The following is an 11,396-nucleotide window of genomic DNA, read 5'->3' as shown; positions in this document are numbered from 1 at the left end:
GTGTGCAGGTAGCCAGGGACCTGGACCACCTTCGTTATGAGTCAACCTGGTACCATCTTCAAAAATACAATACATCTGTTGACAGTGGTAATCGCTGTCTCCTCCCAGCAGCAGGTTGTGGGTCCAAACCCAGGTGGACCCGGGGACTTTCTGTGTGGAGTCTGCATGTTGTCCCTATGTCTGTGTCGGTTTTCTCCTCCCACAGTCCAAACACATGCAGGTCAGGATTAGGGTCTGAACCCAGGTGGACCCGGGGCCCTTCTGTGTGGAGTCTGCATGTTGTTCCTGTGTCTGTGTGGGTTTTCTCCTCTCACAGTCCAAACACATGCAGGTCAGGATTAGGGTCTGAACCCAGGTGGACCCGGGGCCTTTCTGTGTGGAGTCTGCATGTTGTCCCTGTGTCCTGGTGGGTTTTCTCCTCCTACAGTCCAAACACATGCAGGTCAGGATTAGGGTCTGAACCCAGGTGGACCCGGGGCCTTTCTGTGTGGAGTCTGCATGTTGTCCCTGTGTCTGTGTGGGTTTTCTCCTCCCACAGTCCAAACACATGCAGGTCAGGATTAGGGTCTGAACCCAGGTGGACCAGGGGCCCTTCTGTGTGGAGTCTGCATGTTGTCCCTATGTCTGTGTCGGTTTTCTCCTCCCACAGTCCAAACACATGCAGGTCAGGATTAGGGTCTGCCAGGTGGACCCGGGGCCTTTCTGTGTGGAGTCTGCATGTTGTCCCTGTGTCTGTGTGGGTTTTCTCCTCCCACAGTCCAAACACATGCAGGTTTTGTTGGTTGGTGACTCTAAATTGCCTGTAGGTGTGAATGTGAGTGTGTATCTGTCTCTGTGTGTCAGCCCTGTCAGAGACCCCACCTCTCACCCACTCACTGACCTTTCAGGACAGGAGTCAATCTCCTGTCTCCTGTCCTGACTCCTGTCCTGAAAGGTCAATCGCTGAAAGTTCAAGGGGTGGATGATGGATGGATGGAAGACAGAAAACACTCCAGTTGTGCCTTATATTTTAAACATCTGTTTCAATCCGTCAAAAGTTCTTACCGTCTCTATTAATTACACTACATTAACAGAGACACATTTCCAGTTCTACTGTGGTGTGTTAGGGCACAGGGGTCAGGAGTGAGGCTGTTTGAGCATTTATTTGCACAGGTGTTACTGACCTATGTCAGACAGGTAGGAGCTGACAGTGTGGCGTCCAACAGCTGGACCATTGTCCAGTTGGAAGTTTCCATGAACCAGACAGGTGCAGAGATGCAGGAGACTGAAGGACCAACAGCAGAGCAGCACAGACCCAAACATCCTGCTACCGTCACGGAGATAACAAAGACCAAGATGAATTTGCACCACAACTCCCACAATCCTCAACCTCTCCACAAATAGGCTCTGTAAGAAGGAAACACAAACACGGTTCATTGAGCTTAAATGGGTGTGAAGACAGTGTCCTCAGAGTTTAAAATGCTGTAGAGTCTGAATTCAAACACTGTTCACTCGTTTCTTATAGAATCTGCTGGAGCCAGTTCCAGCATGCAGTGGGTGAGAGGCAGGTGCCCCCCTGGACAGATCAGCAGCCAATCACAGGGCTGACACACAGAGACAAACACACACTCACATTCACACCTACGGGCAATTTAGAGTCACCAACCAACAAAACCTGCATGTGTTTGGACTGTGGGAGGAGAAAACCCACACAGACACAGGGACAACATGCAGACTCCACACAGAAAGGCCCCGGGTCCACCTGGGTTCAGACCCTAATCCTGACCTGCATGTGTTTGGACTGTGGCAGGAGAAAACCCACACAGACACAGAGACAACATGCAGACTCTACATAGAAAGGCCCCCGGGTCCATCAGGGATCAGACCCACAACCTGCTGCTGGGCGGAGACAGCACCACTCCACTGCTCTACTGTGCCACCTGATATGTACTTTGTACTACTGGAAAAACCAAAATAAACTAACTCATTCTTATTTTCCAGTCATCACAGTTTGTCCCACACAGACGATGCTATGAACCTGTTTCTTCCTGAATATTTCCAGATCAACGAAAAACTAAACACTTCTGAATGAACCACATGTTACATACACAATGTTTAAGTTAAACACAGATTAATATTCTAAAAGACAATATTTAAATTTTGCACTTTGATTTTAATTGTTTATTGAATAATTGTAATGCAGCAATAAGTTGTCATCTAACTTTATTTTCTTTAAAAAACTCAAATGTCTGAAGTTAATGAAACAGCATCAGAGAGCGAGAGTGGGCGGGAGACCCAGACTCACACACGGAGAAAGAGGTGGAGGTGACTCACCTGTCGCTGACTCTTCGCCGTCTCTCGCTCTCTCAGGAGAGGAAGCGATTTAAAGACTCCTGGGCAGGAAGGAGTCACATGACCAGGCAACGAAGGGGGGGCTCATGTCTGCATCATTCATCCATTCACAGCCATGAAAATGAGAAATGCTGTTCAAAGATCTGATGCTAAGTTATTTTGTAAACACAGGGTGTGTGGCTGAAGGTCTTTAGATTGCAGTGAAAAAAATTATTTTAATTTAGGGTTAATTTAAATAATTGCATGTGAAATTAGAAAAAGCGAGGATTAGAAGAAACAGGATTTGAACCTTTTGAATCTTTTTCATAGTTTTGGCTCCCCCTGCAGGAAGTAGAAGGCACTCCATTTCTGGTAATTTCTGACTTTTTAAGGCATGGTTTTTTTTAGGGACAGTCCTCTCAGGCCTAACAAGGTTAGTAAGAGTTGGTGATCGTCTTAAGATGCTTTTCCATTTCTTCTGTAGTAACCCACCCCAAACTGATTTAATGCCTTTATCTCAAATGAGGTGAGAGATGGTGAGGACAAAGAGAACAGACAACAGACACATGTTAGGAATGATTTGGTCTTATGAATTAAAAAGTAGGAATATAAGCTATTTCTTATGTTACATCTTTAGAGGGTAATCCAGTTTTGTAGATACATAATAATAACAGATGTCATCACTCTGTGTTTTTTAAAAAACTGCAATTGTCTGTAAGTGTTTACTGTTTGTCAGTGCAGCTGGTTTTCTCACTAATGATCCTCTCGCTGTGTTTGATTGGAGAACATTTGATCAGCCGGTTCAGCGGCTTCATTTATGCTTCTTCTGTTTATCATCAATCTGCTGCTTCATTAAACTCTTCGGCCTCCTCACGCTCCATCTGCAAACATGGCGGCGTTTCTGTGAACGGTAACACGCTGATGACGTCACATGAGCACTCAGCACCAATCAGCTTCAGGCTGCCGCTGCTGCAGGAAGACACTGCTTAAATAGGGACCCAGAGAGCTAAATTACAGGCCATCAACACAAAATCACTTTAATTAAACGCTTGTCCTTCCACATACTTCCTGTTTGAGCTTGAGGCCTGTCACCATGGTAACAGTAGGCTTTAACAGGTGAGTTGTGATATTGCACATGAACAGCAGAGGTAAATGTGGGGCCTGGACAAACTGTTGCAATCTGCAGACATAAAGGACACAGCTCTTATTTTGAAAACTGGAGCTGACCTGCAGCCTCCAGTGCTGATCACATTCATTGTGTAGACTGCTGGTTTTATCTGAGAGATGCTAAAACGAGACGTTGAGATCCACTGTGTTTTAAAAAGTAGAGAAACATCTGAGCAGCATCAGTTTTTCGACGCAGCTCTTCATCGGGAAGTGGACAAGTGAGTGTCGGCCATGGGCGGTTTGTTCCTAAGGGCGATTGGGCGACGCACCACCAAAGGGTTAAAGAGAGGATTTTAAAAAATTACATTAAGGTTTTTAATCCCATTAACATTATCTGTCACTGTTGTAGGCAGTTAATCCTGCCTGTCACTGAATATGGTCCAATCAGCGTCAAGGCTTGTTCCGTGGATGCTGCTCCCGCCCCATTTGGGCCGTTTTCAGTCCGGGAGAAAATCGCCCAGATAGCTCTCATAGACTGTCATATTATTTTTTTTTTCAAACTTTAGACGCTGCAATGTATTTTGTATGGATTCCGGAAGGGCTTGCACTAACGTGCTTTCGTCATACGTAACCCGGTGTTACAATTCGCGGGAGTAGCAAGCTAGCGGGATTCACGGTCAACATAGCTAACGTTACCTCATCTCAGAACAACACGATCAAATCGTTAAGAGAAATACCATTCAGTCGTTGTAGTAATCGGGATAAATTGGCCGACCAAATTTAAACCCAAAACAAGTATCTGTAAAGGGGGGAAATGTATAATTGGGTTTTTCGCGGAGCTGGTATGAGCGGAAAACATGGTTAGCGGGCTGTGAAGTAGCTAACGCTTTGTTTTGCTACCCCTGCATTCTGTTTCATCCTGATGGAGGCACCGGCACGGACACCACGTGGACAACGACAGGTGCGTGTTGCTTTTACATCCAAACATGTCTCTGAGGGTGAACTAATAAATGGCAACCCACTGCAGATGATCACTGGTATGTTCATTCATTGTAGAGCCGAATTATTATTCAAGACATTGACAATGAACTCCAGGATGTAGCTGTCCACAAAATACTGTAGACTGTGTAGCTGATGAAGAAAATTTGGGGTTAATTCCATCTAGCGGTTACTCTGGTTGTATTCATATATGCAGGGATCAGAAAAAACAAATTGTTCAGTGCAGTGTGACAATATGTAGCTTGCTAGCTGTTCATTTACCCATTTAATGGGTCACCCTAGCCATCATGGCAACAGTTGCCCCCCCTGAGAGATTTGTCAGGAGCCGCCACTGGTGTCGGCGACCAGTGATGGCCAAGAGTCAGAGACAGCAGAGTCAGTGTAAACACCAGAAACTGAGATCATCTGTCCTGTGGCACTTTCTCAAACTCCTTACAAACTTTCTGTTTTTACACAAAAATCTCACACACTCATAATAACTCCTCAAGAAGTGGTCGTCCACCACCAGCACCATCATCAGGAAGTCCCAGCAGAGGATGTGATTCCTGCATCAGATCAGGAAGTCCAGCCTGACCCAGGCTGGTACAGTTCTACGGGGGAATCCTTTGGTCAAAAGGAGGGCAGAGCAGGTGCAGACCCCAATGCCCAATTCCAATCGTTGCATCCACATTTCCCTCACCGGCGTCTTAGTCCCGCCCACATAGGATTCAAGGCAAGGAAGGAAGGACTTAGGAGCCAGGAAACATGCGCCGTTGCTCCGATTCTTAATGTGCAGTGTCCAATCACAAACCGAGTTCCAATAAGGGGCGTGTCGTTGTGTGACACGAGCGATAAAAGAGCTGAGCTGAGCGATAAAATAAGTGAAATGAGATTCAGCCCATTTCCTTCGCAGACACACCCACTATCAGCTGACAGACGCACACGCGCAGACAGCGCTAATCACACTCAGAAAGTCGAGCCTCAATTTCTGTCATCATCTGAACCGGAAGTCAGGTGAAAGCTGACAGTGACCCTGCAGAAGGGTCCAACCCGGATCTTTCAGCCATGGTCTTCGAGTCTATGGTCAGCGACCTGCTCAACAGGTTCATCGGAGACTACGTGGAGAACCTAGACAAGTCCCAGCTCAAGATCGGGATCTGGGGAGGTGAGCTCAGCAGCTAGCCTGCACACACAGGACACGGACAGAGACAAGCCAGACTCCGTTCAAAAAATATCACGCTTTAAAACTTACGCCTTCTGTACAAATACTACACACACTGCAGAACGTGTCCGAATATCCCATCCTGACCCTCCGACTCAAACTATAAATTCGACAACAATTATAGCACAAATCCAGTTTTGTTTCTACGACGTTAATCAAAGCTTCGCCTGTGTTTCCCATCTATCTACAGCAGAGTAAAGGGTGACGTTAGCAGAAGCTAACTCATTAATATGAGTTTTTGTTGATTAGAGGATTTATTGATTGATTTTATCGTTGCCGAATTTCTTAACGGTTCCCGGCGATTAGGAAAATCCCGCATGTGTTTTCGTGTTTAATTTCCACCTGCGAACTCTTTCGCATTTAATTGTCAGGTGTTCTAAAGGTGTTTGGTGTCTGAATCTCACCGCCACAGAGCGTCAGTCAAGGGCCAGGAGCGTAGCACCGACAGTAAAACAACTCTCAGTCCCGTGAGTGCACCTGTCTGTGTCCAGGTGTGTTTGTGATCCCGGATCAGTGTGTAGGACGTGAAGCGGACTGACCCGGACTTGGTTTGCATTAAAAGCTTGACCTGTGATTTATTTGATTATTTTTATTTGGTGCATACAAAGTCAGGAGTCAGTGAAATATGATGCTGGACACATCACCTGCCCCGTCTAAAGTTCAAAGTTATTGAGTTTGGTACCGGAACCGTAGCGCACTAATTCTATAAAGGGCTTATTATTGGACGTCTCCTGAACCCGCACCTGTCAGATTCTTCTGTAATGCCACCACTGTAGCTTCATCTGTGGTCCATCTCCACCAATCAGCTGACAGCTCTGACTTCTGCCTGTTCATGTTCATGTCAAAATGTGTTTAATCACTAAACAATAATTTAATTACATTAGATCATGTCCAACAACAAGCTAAATATTCCACCAGTTTGTTGTATTTTAACAGTTGCTGGCTGTGTGTCTTTGCAGGAAATGTTGTTCTTGAGAACCTTAAGGTGAAGGAAAACGCTCTGGTAAGTCTTGAACCTGAACTTTCCCTCCAAAACCTGCAGTCCTGTCCACCTGAGTCAGTTAACGTCTCTTCACCTGATGGTTAACATCAGCTAACTGGGCTGGTGTGGCGGAGCCTCCCTGTGGTCTCAGATCGTCATCTGACGTGTTAAACCACTTGATGGTGTAAACACAGAATCATCACATGACCCTCTGATGATTCACTGGCTGGCATCATGAGTCGCACTTCCTGTTTGAGGTTGGTGCGTTCACAGTGAGAATCTGCGGCGCTTCAGCTCAGCCTGACACCTCGGTGCCTTCGGTCCAATTCCGTATTAACCCCCACAGTCTGAAAATGTGACAGAATCAGAATCAGCTTCATTCTTTATGCTGCAGCTCAGAGTTCACTGCTGCAGGGCCTCCCAATTTGCTGGAGTTTACTGTAGTTCTTAGCAGGATCCTGAAACGCTCCATCAGCGCGTGGTTGCAGCTGCCCCTTCCTCAGGCGGCAGTGAAAACCACAAGTCGGAAAACTGATGTGAATGACAATGAACATCTTTTTTTATTTACACGCACTTTCCACAGCACAAAGCTCATGTGGTTAATCAAAGGGTTAAGCTTCTCTATGGAGGCCGGTGAACAGTTCAGTCCTGTTGGGCCTAACTGAGGAAACTAGTTTGTTACAACTGGGAGCTCAAACAAGTTATTGTCTCGATCAGTCAGTTCATCAGCTCTGTCTGTAAAATGTCCAAACAGCTGTCTTGAACCTAAACCCCCAAATTATTGTTTTTTGTGACAGAAAAAAGACAAACTGAAGAGACTTAGGTTGTAATCACCAAATATTTACAATGTTTAATCAATACTCTTACTAGTTCCTTTCAATAAGGTAATGGATTAATCAAATGACAGAAATTGTGTGTGTGTTTCAGAGTGAGTTTGATGTTCCCTTCAAAGTGAAGGCCGGACAGATCGGTGAGTACTCACCCATGTTTGATCTGAATACATGAATGCAGATCAATCAGAGGAAAATAATGTGCAATAAATCAGAAAGTGAAAATTATCACTGTAATTCCAGAGAACAGTCTAAATAAATCCAACAGTATGAGTCAATGAGCAGAATACTTAGACACTATTGTCAATGTACCTGTGTTTTTATTTATTTATTTATTTATATGCGAGTGCCCTGATCCTGGAGGCTAAGCAGGGCCGGGTCTGGTTAGTACTTCGATGGGAGACCACCTTGGAAGACCAGGGGCTGTCAGACTCATCCACTGAGGTTGCACAAACCAGTGCGGCCATAGTGTCGGTCCCTAGCCCGAGTAAATGAGAGGCTTGAGTCAGGGTAAAACTTGTGCCAAATCAATCATGCAGATCAACTGACCCCTAACGGCAGCAGCCAAAAGAAAAGAATTATAGCCATTAATCATTTTTGCTGTTTGTATATGTTATATAAGCAAAGACATTAGAAATGATAGCCTCCCTGGTGGACCTGCTGTGAATCACCTTCTGTTTGTCTTTGCATTGCAGGGAAGCTGACATTGAAGATTCCCTGGAAGAATTTGTACAGTGATGCTGTGGTTGCCACGTTGGACGGTCTGTACCTGCTGATCGTTCCTGGGGCCAGTAAGTCACATTTAAGATGTCCTGGTTCAGATGGATCAATATTGGCTAAAATAAAGTTGATCAAAATCTAATTCTTTCCGTAACTTTATATTGTGTTTTGGTTTGTTGTTTTTTTCACTTCATATTTGACTCCTCACTTACTTGCGGCTTCAGAACCTGTGGTTTGTGTTTCAAACAACAATTTTTCCAGATGTTTCCCTGCAGCTCGGCTAGGTAAAATAAAAAATCTGTTTGAAAACTCAAGTCATTGTTCGTTTTTTTTTTTTTTTCAGCAATAAAGTACGATGCAGCGAAGGAGGAGCGTTATCAGCAGGAGGTGAAGCAGAGGGAGCTGCAACGCATCGAGGAGGCGCTACAGATGACTGCACGCAGAGGTGAGGGCCCACTCTCTGACTGACCCTGTAACACCTGAGTTCTCCCCTGGTGATTTCTGCTCCTGCTAATCGTTCAGCAGATTGTTTCATACCTGCTCTCAGGTCGGCTGCTGTTTGATTGAAACTTTCTCAAATTTGAACCCTTCTCTTCCTGCAGTCAAATTCAAAGACAACAGATGTACAACAAGATGAGGCAGTCCCACAAAGTAGAAACCCTGTCTACAGCAAGCCTAAGAGTCATTAGCGATAGGACTCAGTGTTTTTGTTGGAAACCAGTCTAAACCAGAGGCAAAAAAGATAGAGGTTCTGTTAAAACTGTGACATTGAGGTTAAATATCTCGAGCCTGTGAATGAAAGTAAAGGGATGTCTTTTATAGTCCAGTGGAGAAATGATAGTTAGAATCCGGTTTGAATTTTTACTGATATGTTCAATGTCTGCTGATGTAAAGTAATCGCCCCCTAGTTTTCAGTTAGTCAGTTAGTTTCAGTTTTTCTATTATTGAGTGCACTGTATCACAGTAGGACAATCAAAACTTTGATATTAAGAAATTCAAACTTTGTAATTCAGATTTTAAGGAGATAAAAGCAGTCCAGGGTTTGTTAGAATCAGATTAGTTTGGGGAAAACTTTTGGCAAAAAACACATCATCAACATAAAGGAACATATCAGTGTTTAGTTAGAAAATAAATGAGTTAGTTTTTTTTTTTTTTTAATAATCTTTGGGACGGATATCAGAACCAGCTGCAAAGCAGTACTGGACACAATATTGCGAACAATATTATCTTTGACAGATCAGGTCCAATTCAGCAATTCTGCTAATTTTAAAACATTCTGAGTCCAATTATCATGATGACACACAAATGAAGAGTTTATCTTTTTATTGTCACATGACTTAAATAAAATTACAGTTATATACCTCTCTATGTGTCCTCTGGTCACCTTTGAGTGTCACTGTGGTGCTCTCTCACTGACACAGCTCATTCAGTGATCAGATAAATGCGTCTTGTGTTTGTCACGTGTAGAAATGACTGTTTTGCCTTTTAGTTTCAGTTTTGCCTTTTAACTGAAACTGTAGCTGCTGTTATCTTGAGGATAGAGGAGACTGATATGGCTGTGTTGATAAAATCAGTAGTGGAAAGATTACAGCTGTCTTGGAGAAACTGATGTATTGAGATCTCTTCAACACCTGGAACGACCAAGTCACGAAACTCCTCCAGATGTGGTCTGAAAAAACAGATTTCAGTCTGTCTTGAATGTTTCTGAACAATGGGTGTATGAAAAACAGATGAATGTATTAACATATTGTCTGTACTGTTCATGCTGCGTTTGCTGTCAGCATCTCAAACTGGAGATCTGCTGTTCAGCCTGGAGAGGGTTGTTTACAAGGAGCCACCCAACGGTAACACACACATTTTAAATTCCTCTGTCTTCTGAAATTACAGCACTCCTTCTTTGGGTTTTTATATATTGTGATTTCAGAATCATTAGACCTTTAATTTATAGGAGAAAACATTTACTAGACTTTGGGCATATGTTGTTGAGTCCTACAGATGTTTGGCTCTGAGCTGAGTGTGCTTTAGGAATATTTTGGATCCTCAGTGAAAACCAAACCATCGTTGAGATTTTCTGTTTTTCACTCTCTGCTCCCTGCATAAAAATCCCTCTGGTTGGTCTGTTAGATGCCGCTGGTGTGAATATTAAAGCCTCAGCGGATGAATGTGTGTGTGTGTGCTGCTTCCTGCTCTGTCTCGCTGTGTTTTCGGACTCTTCTGTCACTAACTGCTGTCTCTCTCTTCAACGCTGCCAAAGTCCTAAAAGGACGCAAAAAACATAAAAAGCACAAAAAAGGCTTGAAGAAATTGAAACGTCATGACAACAAAGCAGGTGGGTTTTGCATGTTTCCCAGTGGATTCCAGTTTGTGAGGATGTTAATCTGACAGTTCGATGTTATTTTCACACCTAACATTCAGCATTTTTACCATCTGTCTGTACACACAGACAGTTATGTGATTCTGTGTGTGCGCGCTGTAGGAACCATCCATGTAAACCATTACGTGTAGGTCATTACGTTTATTAGTTCATTTAATTTGTTGGTGGCTAATAAACTCTGGCTGCAGCTCTGACTTTACCTGTGCTCTCTAAAATTCATTCATCTGTATTCATTCAAAATGTTTTTGTTTCAGTGTGAAAGAATTATTCATTGTCTGATTGTGAAAAAAGAGTTTGTAACTAAGTGGATTTTATGCCACAGCAAAACAAAATAACATTAAAAAACTGTTTAAAATAAATAGAAAACACAAAATTGTTAAGTTAAATTTTTAACCAAACAAACCTGGACTTCTCATTATTATTATTATACTCTATTTCTAAGAGCGATACTGAAGATGGAACATTTCCATTAGGAAAGAAAAGCGAGATGAAAAGTTTTGCATAATAAATATAAAAATTCTTAAGAGTAAAATGATGGGATTCCTGGCTGTTATGTTTTAGTTTGGACCATTTTGTTTAGTCATTTTCTGTATTAGTATCCTGAAAATCTGAAAATCCTATCTCAGTTGCATACTTGAAATTTGAATAATTATATGTCTAAAAAAACAGCTAATTAAATATTTAGTCTCAAAAGTTTGATGGGATCTGTTAACTTTTTCACTTTGACCATAATTTTTGTTTTTATTTCAGAAAATCCCCTGGAGGAAAAGAAGGACACATTTGTGGAGAAACTTGCCACTCAGGTGATTAAAAACCTACAGGTGAAGATCAGCAGCATTCACCTGCGCTACGAGGATGACGTAAGTACTGGTA

At 43.2% G+C, this 11,396-nt stretch overlaps 1 protein-coding gene across 3 annotated transcripts in view; it reads left to right on the top strand.

The window, feature by feature from the left end:
* The first annotated feature begins 5,350 nt into the window (after positions 1 to 5,350).
* vps13c (vacuolar protein sorting 13 homolog C) overlaps positions 5,351 to 11,396 on the top strand; it is a 64,253-nt gene continuing 58,207 nt past the window's right edge. For all 3 annotated transcript variants that reach the window (XM_026301233.1, XM_026301232.1, XM_026301234.1), the window contains exons 1-6: positions 5,351 to 5,560; positions 6,577 to 6,620; positions 7,527 to 7,569; positions 8,125 to 8,220; positions 8,493 to 8,594; positions 11,274 to 11,383. In XM_026301233.1, the coding sequence (XP_026157018.1) occupies positions 5,461 to 5,560; positions 6,577 to 6,620; positions 7,527 to 7,569; positions 8,125 to 8,220; positions 8,493 to 8,594; positions 11,274 to 11,383 (495 nt within the window). In that variant the 5' untranslated portion in view covers positions 5,351 to 5,460. The remainder of the gene's footprint in view (positions 5,561 to 6,576; positions 6,621 to 7,526; positions 7,570 to 8,124; positions 8,221 to 8,492; positions 8,595 to 11,273; positions 11,384 to 11,396) is intronic.

Source organism: Mastacembelus armatus, unplaced genomic scaffold (assembly GCF_900324485.2).
Source record: "Mastacembelus armatus unplaced genomic scaffold, fMasArm1.2, whole genome shotgun sequence".
NCBI classification, from domain to species: Eukaryota; Metazoa; Chordata; class Actinopteri; order Synbranchiformes; family Mastacembelidae; genus Mastacembelus; species Mastacembelus armatus.
Note: the sequence above shows the minus strand (reverse complement) of the source record. Positions and strands in the feature narration are given on the sequence as shown.